Below are 16,871 nucleotides of genomic sequence, written 5' to 3' on the forward strand. Positions count from 1 at the left end.
TGTTCTGGAAGTGGAAATGGGCTGTGTTTACTCTCAGATCTTAACGGGGATCTTCCAATTAAAATATTGGCAATATATCAGTAATATGGGACATCAGTCTTTAAAAAAAGGGGTCATGCTAGATAAAAGGTTTTTAAAAATAATTCAATTATCATACACAGCAATGTACAAGTATATGGGGGTAGAAAGTTTACACATTTCAGTAAGTTTCTGGTTGAATTGATAAGCAGCTATTTTTGGCAATGAAGAAAAAAGTGTTAAATGAGTTATATGAATCCATTACAGCCGGACTGCTGAAAAACCAACACACATTCATTTTCAGCAGGACGCTTGTGAATTCCCATTAACTATCCCCCAGGAGTCCCTACTACATCATTTACACTTCTAAAAGAATATTTACTAACGCTACTGGTGCTCTCATAAGGCAGCACAGAAAATGTTCAGCAAAACACAGAAAATTTTCAGCAAAATTAACTCCAGGGTGAGTGGTAACAAAATAGGGAGTGAGTAGAAATCTACAGAATCCATAATCCTGATATTTTTGATACATAGAACATCTTTTGCAGCTTCCCTTTGCAAAGGGGTGTGTTTGATGATATGATGGGACTTGTCCCTAAATAAATGATAAATTTAACAGTAATAAGTCACCAGGACCAGATGGTATTCACCCCAGAGTTCTGAAGGAACTCAAACATGAAATTGTAGAACTACTGTGGTATGATCTGGAAAAAGGCATACACGGTGAGGAGGCAAAGTTTGCAGACAATACTAAATAACTCAAGATCGTTAACTCCAAAGACTATGAAGAGTTACAAAGGGACCTCACTAAACCAGATGCCTGGGCAACAAAATGGCAGATGAAGTTCAATGCTGATAAGTGCAAAGTAATGCACATTGGAAAAAGTTATCCCAACTATACATATAAAATGATGGGTTCTAAATTAGCTGTTATTTCAGAAAGAGATCTTGGAATCGTTGTGAATAGTTCTCTGAAACATCTGCTCAATGTGCAGTGGCAGTCAAAAAAAGCTAAACAGAAAGTTAGGAACCATTAGAAAAAGGAACAGATAATAAGACAGAAAATATCATGATGCCACTATATAATTTCATGATACGTCCACACATTGAATACTGCATACAGTTCTGGTCTCTCCACCTCAAAAAAGATATTAGAAATGAAAAATGCAAAGAAGAGCAACAAAAATGATTGGGGTATGGAACAGCTTCCATATGAGGAGAGACAAAAGACTGGGACTGCTCAGCTTAGAAAAGAAATGACTAAGGGGGGATATAATAGAGATCTATAAAATCATGATTGGTGGGGAGAAAGTGAATAGGAAAGTGTTATATACCCCTTCACATAACACAAGAACCAGGGGTCACCCAATGAAATTAACAGGCAGCAGGTTTAAAACAAACAGGAAGTATTTCTTCACACAGTGCACAGTCAGCCTGTGGAACTCATTGCCAGGGGATGTTGTAAAGGTCAAAAGTATTACTGGGTTCAAAAAAGAATTAGATAAGTTCATGGAGGACAGGTCCATCAATGGCTATTAATCAAGATGGTCAGGAATGCAACCCCATGTTCTGGGCGCCCTAAACCCCTGACTGACAGAAACTGGGACTGGACAACAGGGGATTGAGCCCTCGCTAATTGTCCTGTTCTGTTCATTCCCTCTAAACCAGTGATCGGCAACCTTCGGCACGTGGCCCACCAGGGTAAGCACCCTGGCAGGCCAGACCCGTTTGTTTACCTGCCACATCCGCAGTTCAGCCAATCACGGCTCCCATTGGCCGCAGTTTGCTGTCCCAGGCCAATAGGGGCTGTGGGAAGCAGCGCAGGCCAATGGATGTGCTGGCCGCTGCTTCCCACCGCCCCCATTGGCCTGGAGCAGCGAACCGCAGCCAGTGGGAGCCGTGATTGGCCGAACCTGCGGATGTGGCAGGTAAACAAACCGGCCCAGCCCGCCAGGGTGCTTACCCTGGCGGGCCACGTGCCAAAGGTTGCCAATCCCTGCTCTAAACAAAGAATCTGGCACTAACCACTGTTGGAAGACAGAATGCTGGGCTAGATGGACCATTGGTCTGATGCAGTATGGCCATTCCTATATTCTTATTTATGATCTTGTAACTTAAAATATCCATTTACTATAGCAAAACAAGTTTACAGAGATTAAGAAAATGTGCAATCAGAATTTCTACACAACAAGTGGTTATACCTACCCAGGAGCTTTGTTGTTCAGTGAAGTCAAATAGTTTTTCTGCTAGCAGAAAGAACTGAACTTCATCAAACAGCAAAAGGTCATTTTATTTTACTAGTAATATCTTTAGGTAAATCTTACAAAAAGCACTTTTAGGAGAGAGGCCTGCTTTCAACTGCTTTGGCATAGGCTGCAGTAACACAAATTTCTGGTTCACATACCAGAAAAAGAGAGAGATAAAGAGAGTAAGAGACAGTCCTGCATTGTGTTGTAAGGCTAAAAAGCCTTTGGAAATAGCCCATTAAGCTCTTTGGTGCTAATGCACTCTGGGAATGACATACGAAACAAACCTCTGCAGGTGAGTGAAATGTTTGAAATGGCACACAGTTTAAGAGTGCTAGATTACATCTGTGTCTCTGCAACATTAATGAGCACCCACCGTTCATTCATCCATTGTGCCTTCTTTGAACTCTTTATGTTTTCTTCAGCATAAATGGGGGTTCATCTATTGAGGTGTCAAAGTGTACAGCTCAAAAGAAAAATGTGGTCCAAAGTTCTGTTTGATTTGGGAAATAAATGGGCTTGTATTAACCATCTGGATGCCTGGAGCCAAGATATGGCATTTCTTGCTGGTGATTCATTTTGCATTTCTAGCTCGCCCCCAAATTTCTTGACTCTCAGCACTGGAAAATGAATGAATCCAAAATATAACTGATTGACTCTAAAGTTAAAAAACTTTTGATAAATTATTTTTAAATTAATTAAGGAACAATTTGAATGGTTACAAAACACAGGTGTATGGTTCTCTATATAATAATGATTTTCTTAGATAGATCCAGAACTGAGTTTCAGCTGAAGTTATTCAACACGAAATAGAATGATACATAATTGTAGTCTAGTTTTAATCAGAGGAGTCTAATTTGGTTAATAATCCTTCAGAAACTTTAGGCTCTTCTATGATCAACTGCAACCTACACTTTAGTCTTTTTTTGTACGTACATTTGATTTTGTTTTTAACCATATAACACATTCTGATCATTATTATTTATATAGTATTGTACTTTAACTGAATTTGTACCAAACAGCAGGTCTGTGAGAAGTTTATAATTTAACTGCTGTGCTGGAAACAATGTAATACAGAATAATACAAACAGTGGCTTATGGTCACTATGTAATTACTTCATCAGATCAAAGTAATCAGAACATGATGTTTCAGCATCATGTTCTTCCTTCACCCCTCTTGAAATTACTCCTATCGGACATATTCTAAATCAGAACAACATTGATGCTACGGATCTACTATAATAGCCACTGTTCCTGTCCTGCCAAAATTCCATCAGCATCTCCAATAGGACAAGCTTGTGGGGGTTATTAGACCTCCAGAAGTTCAGCATCACACAGAATTCAGTTCTTTTACTCACTTACTGTAACCTGACCTTGGCACCTTCCTCCATCAAGTTACAGTCTGTTCTCTCATTGTTTATACAAATTACTACACCATACAGTGGACCTATGGGCCTTATTCAAAGCTCATTCCAGTCAATGGAAAGATTCCCGTTGACCTCATGGAGTTTGGATCAGGAGAGCACTAAAAATTTGTTTATTGCCCTGTTGGTTACTCATACTTCTTCATTTTTTCACTTCTTTACATCTGTTAGCCTGAACTCTTACTTTCCAGTTTCGGGGGTTGCACTTTTTCTTCTAATCCATAAAGTGATTCTGATATATTGTACATTGGTAACAAACCATAGTAAAACTTTCAGTTTCATATCCAGAGTCATGTCCATAATTCAAAGACCATAATAAACTCACTGTATTGACTGGAACTAATGTCTATCTTCATCGTCAAGCTCTCTCCTTTCCCTGCTCTAGTCTATTGCTATGTTTTAATATGTTTCCTATACTTTTTAGAAAAGATGGGGTTTTCCTTCCTCCTTTCCCTAGCTAATAAATCATCTTCAACTATCATTAGTACAACCCAATCAATCCAAGGTCTAGGTGGAGCATAATCTACCAGACTTTATGTATTACTAATGATTCGAAATAGCAGAAACAGTACGTAATCTCTGAGGCCAAACTCAGCTTTTCTTTCAAACACATTAATATTGCTCTTTCAAAAATCTGTATAGCTCAGGGGTGGGTAAATTATGGTCCAGGGGCAACATCCAGCCCTCCAGATGTTTTAATCCGGCCCTCGAGCTCCAGCTGGGGAGCGGAGTCCGGGGCTTGCCCCACTCCACACAGCTCCCGGAAGCAGTGGCATGTTTTCCCTCCAGCTCCTACGCATAGAGGCAGCCAGAGGGCTCCGCAAACTGCCCCAGCCCCAAGCACCACCCCCACAGCTCCCATTGGCCAGGAACTGCAGCCAATGGGAGCTGCAAGGCCAGTGCCTGAAGACAGGGCAGCGCGCAAAGTCTCCTAGCTGTGCCTCTGCTTAAGAGTCATGAGGGGGACATGCCACTGCTTCTGGGAGCTGCTTGAGGCAAGCGCAGCCCAGAGCCTGCCCCCCTGACCCCGTCCCACGCCCCAACTCCCTGCCCCAGCCCTGATCCCCCTCCCGCCCTCTGAACCTCTCAGTCCCAGCCCGGAGCACCCCCTGCACTCCCATCCCCACCCCAGAGCCCGCACCCCCAACCAGAGCCCTCACCCCTCCACCTCAGCCCGGAGCCCCCTCCCGTGACCTGAACTCCTCATTTCTGGCCTCACCCCAGAGCCCGCACCCCCTACTGGAGCCCTTACCCGCTCCTGCATCCCAACCCACAATTTCATGAGCATTAATGCCCCTCCATACAATTTCCATACCCAGATGTGGCCCTCATGCCAAAAAGTTTGCCCACTCTTGGTATAGCTCAAGCGAAAGCATACAGTGCCAAATTCTGCTGTCTCTTATGCTGATAAACTCAGTGGAATGATTCAAAAGTTATACCCTTGTAACAAAGAGTAGTATTTGACCCATATTTTTTAGAACAATTAAAAGTAACTTAGCATTCATTTTTGCTACCTCGAAGATACGTAGTGAAAGAAAACATATTTCTCTATGTAGTGTGTGCACTACACTTTTTTAATCATGTGCAAAAGACAGAGGGAGAATTTAGTGGTTTGGAAAGCTGGTGCTAAATAGCCTTGGAGACAAACTTCCTTGTTCATCCACAGGCTAGATAAAACACGGATAACTGTGTAAGATTCCTATATCCTGCCCTACCAATGTGCCTCAACATTCACCAGCAATAACCACCTCTAAATAGGATACGTTCACCCTCTGTGTCCATTCAAACCATGAGCTCTCCAATTAACACAGACAACACAACATGGCCTAGTAGAGAGGAAGCATTGCCTAGGAAGCATAGCAGTAAGCAGAGAGTCAGGGGACCTGGATTTCATTCTTAATTCTGCCACTGATATATATCATGTGACCTGGGGCAAATCACAAACTTTCTGTGTCTCAGTTTCCCTATCTGAAAAATGGGGATCAGGCTTACCACTTTTGTTAAGTGCTCGGAGATAACAGAATGAAAGGTACTATTCAAACACAAAAGTATTATCATCAGTTTATGGTTATGGTTTGTGTGATACCTGAAGACCTGAACTGAGACCACTACATCATCTCACAAAGACAACCATTAGAGACTATCAATGTGGTCTGGATTTGAACTGGACACCTAAAAGGCAAAAGTTCCTAAAGCTCACTGCTAATCCCATAAGCTATCCTGCAATTTAAAACACATTTACCAATAAAGATATGAATGAAGAAAACAATGTCTTCTAATTTGCTAGATTTTTCTAGAGTCGTTTAACAATTATGAGAATATACTGTGTATCTTTATAACAAATATAAACGGAAACTCAGTAATTAGAAGCAGAGAAGTGACTTGAGAACAATCATACATTACAAACAATATTAACCACATTATCCTGTCTGTGGAATCTGAGAAAATACATAATAAAGATTGTTAAATGTTAAAGAAGTATAACACTTTTTGCAGTATTTCAGTCCAAAAGAAACTAGCTCACTACAGTATTTTATTTATTTATTTATTTTTGTGCCTGGTTGCAATTAAATACAGGAAGGATATTAAAACTTCCAAGAGATTTTTTTTTCAAACCACAACAGAAGAATAGGCGCAGTTGCATAATTGGAGCCAAATCCAAAACCCACTTCCTTCTTATTTACTAGCATCAGCTAAAGGACACTATTTAGATGCTGATGCTAAAAGGTCTGGAGTTGACAACTATAAATCATCTATGGGGAATTTTTTTTTTAAAACAACCTTATGCCAAGGGTTAAAAGTTTATAGCTGAGAGACAACAGAAAGTTAGTGCCCACTGCAAAAACTACATCTAGCAGTCATCCTGTCTCTCTTCAATAAAGTCCTTGAATTTTGTTTTGTTGTGGGAAAAGAAATCTTCACCAGTTAATAATTACACTGTAGCAGAATAATATAATAATATTCTGCTACAGTGTAATTTGGTGGAGACACAGAATCGGAGGTCTCTTTTACAGGATGGCATTCTATTTTACTAGCAGCCATTTGTCATCTATACATAGCAGAGCTAAAATTAGAAAATATGCTTCCTGATCATCATGTTATAAATCAGGCTTTGGTCTTTTTCATTGGGAGCAGAATTTCAGTTCAATGTTGCCTTGTTAACATCACTGACAGATCTGTGCAGAAAAGTTTAATATTAAGGTGATCTGGGAAAAAGAAGGCCTCTTGCATGGCTTTAAGAAAAGCATCAGAATGACATTTGAGGATAATGATGGACACTTAAATGTTGGAATGTACAGATTTGGGGGGAGAATGGATAAAACAAACCAAATACTATTTTTCAGCACTTTCAAATTATTTCAGGTATTTAAATAGCTCTGATTCTTCATGTGCTTACACAAAGATCCCACATATTTTATCTTGAGTACAGTGAATGAAAAAGAAGGCAATACTGTCCTCTTACAGGTGTAGTGTAGCCCTGCCTCCAACTTCGTATCCTTAAATGCTGTTTGTGTTGAATGGAAAGGTGGGTATTTTAAATAAGGCAAGGCTGAGGGAAGGAAGAAAAAGTATAAACAGGCTGCAATGTTAGCTCTGTGCCAGAAAGTATAACAGTTGGATGCAAAAAGTTCTCCATAAAAGGTCACTGTTGCCATAACAACTTTAGTAAGAGTGTCCTTCAAGAACGCATTTGGTTTGCCATCCAGGAGAAGCGATCACTCCCTTCACAATAGAAGAATTACTAAACTCTAGCTTGAGTCAGGTTGGAACGAAATGTATCATCGTCAGTCTGTTTTGGGATTGTTATTTTAAGGCCAAATTCTGAAGCCCTTACTCAGACAATATTCGCATCTGAACCCAAATGAGAGATTTGCTGAGTAAGGACCTAAGGATTTGACCATTATTCAGGATACAGCCATAGGCGCTGACTTACATGGGGCTCTGGGGCTTTAGCCCCATGAATAAATCCCAAGCAGGGGCTCTGCCCCACCAATCTCCCCTGCTTGGAGCGCGCCGCCGCCGCCAGGGCTGGAGAGCTTCCCCCTTCCCTCCCCGCCCGGCCCCAGAGAGCTTAACTGCTTGAACGCAGGCAGCTGCGTCTGTGTGTCTCGACTGTACCATCTCCGGGGGAGAGGGAGGGGGGCCCGCCGTGCTGGTGGCAGCCCTCTCCTCTACCCCACCCCGGAGGCTGGAGGCTTAAATGCAGGCATGTCTCTCTCCCTTGCCTTGCCTGTTGCCTCTGCTGCTGCCGGCTGCTGTTGCTTGCTGGAGCACTGGCCGGAGTGGCCGGGGGAGGGGAGGGGGCTGTGCCATGCTTGGCAGCCCTCCCCTCCCCCTACCTGCAGGAGATGCAAAGGGCACTTCCGGCCAGGACTCGGAGACTGACCTCACCCACCTGAGCAGGTCCTGGGCTTCCGTGAGTGTTTGACCCTATGATTCCCCCCCAGCCCCCACTCCTGCCCAACGCTGGGGAAGGGGCAGCCCCATGCCATCCCCTCCCACCGTCCCCCCCCCACTGAAGCTACGGTGAGGGGCTGCAGGCTGCAGCAGGGGTCAGGGAGGCAGGAAGCCATATGTGAAGGCAGTGCCCCTCCCCTCCAGCATCCACCCACCACAGGGCAGATGGGGGAGGGGGATTCATAGACCTACCTGAGCAGCTGGGGCTTGGGTGAATTTTATGACACCCTGCTCCCCTGCCCCATAGCCATCACCATGCAGACCCCACTTCTGCCCCATGCTGGGCAAGGGGCAGCCCCATCCACAGTGAAGTTATGGTGAGGGGCAGCATGGAAGGCCACCTGTGATGGCAACCCCCCCACCCCAGTACCCATCATAGGGGAGGGGAGTGAGCTTTCTGGACCTGAGGGGCCCTAGGAGCATGTGCAGTGACTGGTGCAGAGTGAGTGTGCTGTGGGGGCAGGGGGACAGAGGAGGGATCCCTCCCCTGGAGCTTGCTGCTGCCAGTGGTGGTGATGGGGAGTCCTCTCTGGCCCTAGCCCTGGGGCAGCCTGTCTGCACCCCAAGTTCCTCATCCTCAGCCCTGCCTCATCCCAAAGCCTGCACCCCCAGCACCAAGCACGCTCCTGCACTGTGAACCCCTCATCCCCAGCCCCACCCCAGAACCCTCACCTGAGGGGAAAAACGTGCAACTTAAATTTGGTGGTCAGTTTGGAGTATCATTATATTTAGCACAATATTTGATTATTTTACACCCTTCAAAGTATGTAACTGGTCATATACAGGTGTTTTCTCTGAATACTGTCTGTGTGCCTCAGTTTCCCCAATGCATTTCTTAAGGCTCTAGATGGTGGGATAAGGGGGTGTGATTGTTGTAAAGCCCTAGAGGGCCAGTGTGATGCCGTCTGCACAGATAGTTGCCTGGAGGCAGGGTTGCAGCCATTGATGGCCTGGGCCACCCCCCTGCAAGGTGCCAACTGAAGGTGTTGGAGAACAAAGAGATCAGGTGGCCTCCTAATGCCTGGAAAAGAGACAAAGGCCAGAGGAGGGAGTGTCAGTGCCTGTGCAGACTTCCGGGAAGCGCATGGTATGGAAGGGGATGCTGGGATGCTTTGGAACAACTCCATACAAAGCCAGTCAGGACTCTGGGGGAGCCTCCTGTCTGAGCATACTGTCTCCAGGGCAAGAAGCTTACACCTTCCTGGGTCTGACCTTGGAGCATTCAGCATGCCCTTCCACACCATGCACTTTCCGCAGCGAGTGTGCCCAGGCAGGTCCTGGGGCAACCAGAGGTCCCTGCACCCCAACTCCGCAGTCAGATGTGACTCTCAGCCAGACAGTAAAACAGAAGGTTTATTAGATGACAGGGATACAGTCTAAAACAGAGCATGTAGGTACAGAAAACAGGACCCCTCAGTCAGGTCCATCTTGGGGGGTGGGGAGCCCAGACCCAAGTTCTGGGCCTCTCCCGATTTCCCCAGCCAGCTCCAAACTAACACTCCCTCATCTGGCCTTTGTGTCTCTTCCGGACAAGGAGGCCACCTGATCTCTTTGTCCCCAACACCGTCAGTTGGCACTTTGCAGGGGAAACTGAGGCACCCACAGAGTATTCAGAGAAAACATTAAGAACATTCCCACTTTGTCACAACAGGTGCAACAACATTTAATACCGTATATTGAAGCAGGCAAGTGCTGCTTCTGACTTTCCACTTTTAATTGACCCTTGTAATCTTGTGGTGCTGACGCATTGTAGCTTCATTTTATATCAGCTTACAGGGTGAGAAGGGGGGGGGGGGACACCACCATTTTGGGCCCCACCAAAAATTATACGAACCTGCCGCCTATGGATACAGCTACAAGGAAACAAATGTTATCTTTGAAATTAACAGCCTAAATTTTCTACACTGCAATTCCTTAGCCCGAGCCAGCTGGCATGGGCCAGCTGCAGGTTTTTAATTGCAGTGTAGACAGACCCTGCCAGATTATATACTGACTCCGACATTCAGGCTGATCCTGTGCAAGTTACTTAGGGCTGAATGCTCAAAAGAAGTTAGGCTTCTAACTTCCATTCATTTCAATGGAAGTTAGCACCCTAAATAGAAGTTAGGAATCTAACTCCTTTTGAACATTCAGCCCTTAGCCTCTATGGAAGAAATAAACCCCAGTGCTAAGGCCACACTGTACTAGGGTGATTTCATCAGCTGCGTTTATGCATACATCACAGGGACATTAAAAACACTAATTAATCAAGCCTCAAAGTGCTTTAGTAAGACCCTCAGTAAAAGATGGTATTTAGGTGGCAGACAGAAGTGCTGTAGTAATAGTCATCAATCAAAATAAATCAACCAATACTACAGAAATATAAACTAGGAAATTTGTTTTTAGTATTGCTTTCAATGTCATTATATTAGGGATGCATTTGGCCCAATGCACAAAAACCAATAAGAAAAGTAAATCTACATCAACAAGCTAAGTAAAACATTCTTTAAACCCGTACCTGAGATGACAATAGATTGCAGTCAATGTGAAGTCCCTTCCCAGTTTTATATCTTTGAAGCAGGCCGGCCATGATTGCTCCATACGTGTACAGCCCTGTAGCAAGGTCTGTCATGGCTACTCCTGGCCTAACTGGATCACCATCCTAGCAGAAGAGAAAAAATGGGAACAGGGAAGAATTAATATTTTGTTATGGTACATTCCATATAAGACAAGGGTTAAAAATATTTTCCTAGTATGCATTACAGAAACATGCTAAGAAGTTAAAATATCTTCTGAGTGAATTAAGTTGAAAAGCCAGCCACTGAAAAATATACATTCTCACAAGTATCTGCAGATAATCTGTTCCTAGCAATTCTGTAACTTTACAGTGCTCTCCCCTACAAAGAGTGGTAAATTGGGAAAGAATTGTTGTGCTACTCTACCCTCTATCAACACTATCGCTTTCATTAAATAGTTTCAAAATGTCTTTTAAAAATAAGAAATTGTTAGAGGCAAAATTATTCCAAAGGAAAACACAATTTAATATACCTGGAAAACAAGGTACTGTAGGACTTGTCGTACAGTTTGTCAGTGGCACATGTCTGACTGAGGAGGAAGGCAAACCGCCCCCCTATTAATTTTCTCGCTGTATCTTAAAACATTCGTCACCCGTTTCCACTAGAAAAGATTGTTTTATAAAAGGAAGCCTTGAAATGCCAGTGGGGATTCACAAAGGTTTTATGAAAATGAGACACAATTTGAGACTCACTTTGTAAGCATATTTAATCCTCAAACATAAAAAAAAACATATATATACAAAATGAAAAGCTTGTGATTCTGTTACTGAAATGTAAGAACACAGTAAGAGTCCCATACAGCTAATTAGTTAGGCCTACTAGTGTTTTGTATCTGCCCTTCAATACAAGCACACTTTTACCAATGTTTGCTTTCTCATCAGCTAACATATTGCAAAATTACAACCAAACCAATCTGAAAGTGCCAATATTGAGCTGACTGGCTGGAAGTGCAGGTGGTGTAAAAATATTCAAAATTCTGAATCCAACTGTCCAGTCCTCCATGATTTTCCTGTCACATGCAATGTGATGCAATGAAGTGTAACAACTTCTCTTTGCAAACATGTATTTGGGACAAAAACCTGGATCTTCAATTGTAAATACTAAAAGAGAAGGAACAAAATCAGGATTAGGTTCCATCAGTCACGCGTCAGCCTTTTCTCACTGTTTAAGGTTCGGTATTTGAGATCATTCAATCTAACTAAGTAACAAAGATTTCATAGCTTCTCTGAATATTTTTCAATTGTGTCCTAATTAATAATAAAGAACTAGAACCACGCAAAAGCATGCCAGATTTCCATTGCAAGTGTGACAGTAATGTCATCGGCCTGTAATCTTCAAATCCCTCTGAAATCTTCAATTGCTTTTGTAAATTTAGTGCTTCTCTATAGAGTTCCTTTTCCAAAATAAGTGCCATGTTTTGACCAAAGTTCAATGCAAATTTCAATGCATTGATAGTAATTGGATCAATCTAGGTACTTCTGTGGCCCCCATCACAGTATATCTGAATGTGACCCAAAAATTAATGAATTCATCCTCACAGCATCCATGTGAGCTAGGGAAGACCTATCTCCATTTACAGATGGGAAACTAAGGCACAGACAGACAAAGTTTCTTGTCCAAGGGCATTCAGGAAATGTGTGGCAAATCCAGGAATTGAACTAAGGTCTTCTGAGCGCCAGTCCAATGCTTTGACCATAAGATTACCTAAATGTGGAAAAATTCCTGAGCGTTCCATACAATGTCATTAGAAAGCTGGGACTCAATCCTCTTTTTTTAATCAACTAACCATAATGCTGATTATGGTTGAAGAATTGTTTTGATCTTCCACCATGTGCTTCAGAATTGTGCTAGAAATAATTTCTTTCCCAACAAGGTTTATAGTGTCCTGAATACTCATATTTCAGGCATGAAATAGTGTCACACTGAAGTCAGTGGCAACACTCCCATTGACTTCATCCGGACCAGGATTTTACCCCAGAAGTTTAAGATTACTGCATCCAAGAAGTTCTCTCCCTTTGCTGCATTTTATTTTTGTTGTCTGAGCAAAAGGCAAAGAGATTTTCCAATATCACAGACTAGTCATAAATATCAGGTAGGGAATGAACAAGTCTACTAACAGAAAAGATGAGACAACCATTATTTCAGAAACTATAGTACTTTTTACTCTAAGAAAGTTAAAAACTAAGGCTCAGATTCTGATGCTATTACTTGCATTGAATGGTTCCTTACTCCACACGTGATGGCACTGAAGTCAATGAGACTACTCTTGGAATAAGGTACTCATCATCAAGGGAAGGGAATCAGAATTTGGCCCAAAATCAGTATGAAAAAGGTAAGTATGAAGGTTGCATCTCATAAAAAAGAGCAGTGTTTTGTCAAACGGCACACAGACAAGACACCTTTAAGCAATTCTGGCAGACATTCAATAAAACTTGAATTTGTAGAGTCACTTTAACTACTTCTCAGTTTACATTGCTAATTCTAATAACTGTTTAGGACTACAAAATAATTATGATAATTCCGACTTTTAAAAGAACTTGATTCCACTCAAGAAAATAAAAAGCTGTCCTTAAAGTCAAATACTGTTTTTCTATTCTGTTTTTAGCAGAGTAAGTTGCGTACATAAATTCAATAACTAGCTATCTATGAGTCATTTAAATGGGATTTTGTTTGTACCAGTAAGGTAATGCGTCAACAGTGTGCCCTTGTTGCCAAGAAGGCTAACGGCATTTTGGGCTGTATAAGTAGGGACATTGCCAGCAGATCGAGGGACGTTATCATTCCCCTCTATTCGACATTGGTAAGGCCTCATCTGGAGTACTGTGTCCAATTTTGGGCCCCACACTACAAGGCGGCTGTGGAAAAATTGGAAAGAGTCCAGCAGAGGGCAACTAAAATGATTAGGGGGCTGGAACACATGACTTATGAGGAGAGGCTGAGGGAACTGGGATTGTTTAGTCTGCAGAAGAGAAGAATGAGGGGGGATTTGATAGCTGCTTTCAACTACCTGAAAGGGGGTTCCAAAGAGGATGGATCCAGACAGTTCTCAGTGGTGACAGATTACAGAACAAGGAGTAATGGTCTCAAGTTGCAGTGGGGGAGGTTTAGGTTGGATATTAGGAAAAACATTTTCACTAGGAGGGTGGTGAAGCAGTGGAATGGGTTACCTAGGGAGGTGGTGGAATCTCCTTCCTTAGAGGTTTTTAAAGTCAGGCTTGACAAAGCCCTGGCTGTGATGATTTAGTTTGGAATTGGTCCTGCTTTGAGCAGGGGGTTGGACTAGATGACCTCCTGAGGTCCCTTCCAAACCTGATATTCTATTATTCTAATACTGCGCTGTTAAATGCACTAAGAAATCAATTTGGGGATAAAAAATTGCAGGAAATTAACCTTCTATATATGACGGCAAGAACTACTACTTTATTCATTATATTTTAAAATTGTCAAATGAAAAGTTAAAAAGACACAAAGTAGAAATTAAAGAAATCTTGAAAATCACCATTAAAAGTACATGAACGACTAGTGTAATAACTATAAAGGAAAGGGAACAGCCCTCCTGTATACAATACTATGAAATCCCTCCTGGCCAGAGACACCAAAATCCTTTTACCTGTAAATGGTTAAGAAGCTCAGGTAACCTGGCTGACACCTGACCCAAAGGACCAATAAGGGGACAAGATACTTTCAAATCTTGGTGGGGGGAAGGCTTTTGTTTGTGTGCTCTTTGTTTTGGGGTTATTCGCTCTTGGGACTAGGAGGGACCAGACATCAATCCATGTTCTCCAAATCTTTCTGAACCAGTCTCTCATATTTCAAACTTGTAACTAACAGCCAGGCAAGATGTGTTAGTTTTATCTTTGTTTTCTCAACTTGTAAATGTTCCTTTTTGCTAAGAGGATTTACCTCTGTTTGCTGTAATTTTGAACCTAAGGCTAAAGGGGGTTCCTCTGGGCTCTATGAATCTGATTACCCTGTAAAGTTATTTTCCATCCTGATTTTACAGAGATGATTTTTACCTTTCTTTCTTTAATTAAAAGCCTTCTTTTTAAGAACCTGATTGATTTTTCCTTGTTTTAACATCCAAGGGGATTGGATCTGGACTCACCAGGATTTGGTGGGGGAAGGAAGGGGGGATGGTTAAAATCTCCTTGTGTTAAGATCCAAGGGGTTGGATCGGTGTTCACCAGGAACTTGGTGAAGAAGTCTCAAGACTATCCAGGGAAGGGAATTAGTACTTGGGAGTGGTGGCAGCAAAACCAGATCTAAGCTGGTAATTAAGCTTAGAGGTTCTCATGCAGGTCCCCACATTTGTAGCCTAAAGTTCAGAGTGGGGAAGGAACCTTGCCAACTAATCTTCTGCTACTTTAGGCACAGCCCCGAGCAGGGGCTGGTGTGAAAGTTACAGAACCCCTGGTGGCACTATGACTCACAGATACCTCTTAGTAACAATAAATCCCCTGCTTATAGTGGACTATATTAGCAATATGTTAGACCCCCTCACCACTCACTCCATGCCGGGTTTATTTTGGCTAGTAAGTAAAGGGGATGGAGCCAAGGCTCCACGCATTCCCCTCCCCACCACTTGTTTTGGGGAGGAAGCAAGCAGGCGAGTTTTCATGGTTACTTCTGTGTGTGGGGATCCAACGGCCAGAAGCTGGGTAGAATTGAATCAGTGCATAAGAGATTTTTTATTTCCCTGTTCTATCATGTAGTCAAGATACTATCTACCCTAAGCTGGTTCATAGTGAACATCAAACAAAACCTTTACCCTATATCTAGTGACAGCCTTCAGTACGTGAAGCAAAATGTATCCATCTTAATCATAACCAAGAAGCTCGGTAGGGGCAGACACAGAAAGGGCATAATTCTAAATTTCACCAGCTTGCAAATAAATGAGGCAGCAACATTCTGAGATTGAAAACAAATCTCCACTGGCTTAAAAAGACATTAAGTCTCAACCCTGATGGAGAAAATTACACATGTGATATGATAACGACAGGGATGATTTCAGCAGATACTGTATCACATGAACTTCTTTCTTGGATCTTGGTACCAACATCTGCCTCATCAAGTACACCATCGTCCAGTTTTTGCTTAATAAGACTGTATCTTCTCCTCCTCAAGTAGATTTCCTTTGTCTCTGTACATAGTTAATGGACAATTCTTTATCTATGATTCACAAAGAAGAAAAACTTTGTTGAACGTTACTTAAGATTGCGCTCATCAATAAATCAAACCATAAAAGAATCTGTATTTCCTAAATTAAAGATTAAAAAGGATTAAAGGGTTGCAAAATCAAGCTCGCTCAAATTAGAAAATGCTAGGATGCCTTAGTTCGGCCCACTTGTGCATATGCATTATGATACAGCCTTTAATTACATGACCCTTCCCTTCCCCCCCCCCAAAAAAAGAGCACCCCTGGTTCATTCTGTTCATGCCCTGAGGTTGGGTAGTGAAGGAGTCTGTTGTCTATAGGACCCATGCCTCATTTGTTGCAGAAATTGGGAAGTTTGTAGTGAACAAGGCAGGTCAGCTAGTTAACAGGAGCAACTAAGTGATCCTTGGGGTGAGTTTGTTGTTTGTTAGCTTGTTGTGGTATGCTTGCTTGCTTGAAGTTTATAGTGCAGTCTGTTTTGGGGGCTATGTACTGAGCCAAGCAGTCTGCTAAACTAGGCTAAGAGTTTACTAACAAGGCTCTAGCCTGCTACTCTTCAATTCCTAATCCCTTTAGGATACCATGGGAAGGGGGCAGGGCTAACACACAGAGAACAGAAGTTTAAAAAGCCAGCTCAGAGGCAACCAGAGGAGCTAGTGAACACAGGAGTTTTGCAAGGGAATTTAGAGAAGATGTGCAAGTTGCAGACACATCTAACAAACACACTCTAAACTTAAACCAATATCCCACTCCGTCACCAAACAGAAAAAACCCTGCAAGAGTTAAAATAATGCAGGCAGATGTCCCGCAGCAGAGTGGGGGGCTGTCCAGTTTATTGAACTAAATGTGACAAATACAATTACCTGCCTAATGAGCAGGTTGCTTATGTGTGCCTATGGTGTAAGCAGTTCATGGCCCTCAGATGCACTGATCAGGCTCTTAAAATCATAGTGGCTGAAATGGAAGATCTCAGGGAGACAGAGAGGCATTCAGAGGAGCTTTCAGAGACATCGTA

The 16,871-nt window shown here is 42.5% G+C and overlaps 1 protein-coding gene across 5 annotated transcripts in view; it reads right to left on the minus strand.

The window, feature by feature from the left end:
* The window catches only part of SUGCT (succinyl-CoA:glutarate-CoA transferase), a 689,609-nt gene that overhangs the window by 596,098 nt on the left and 76,640 nt on the right, over positions 1-16,871 (minus strand). For all 5 annotated transcript variants that reach the window (XM_045005017.1, XM_045005019.1, XM_045005016.1 and 2 more), the window contains exon 8: positions 10,644-10,787. In XM_045005017.1, the coding sequence (XP_044860952.1) occupies positions 10,644-10,787 (144 nt within the window). The remainder of the gene's footprint in view (positions 1-10,643; positions 10,788-16,871) is intronic.

The sequence above is a fragment of the Mauremys mutica genome, chromosome 2, assembly GCF_020497125.1.
Source record: "Mauremys mutica isolate MM-2020 ecotype Southern chromosome 2, ASM2049712v1, whole genome shotgun sequence".
NCBI classification, from domain to species: Eukaryota; Metazoa; Chordata; order Testudines; family Geoemydidae; genus Mauremys; species Mauremys mutica.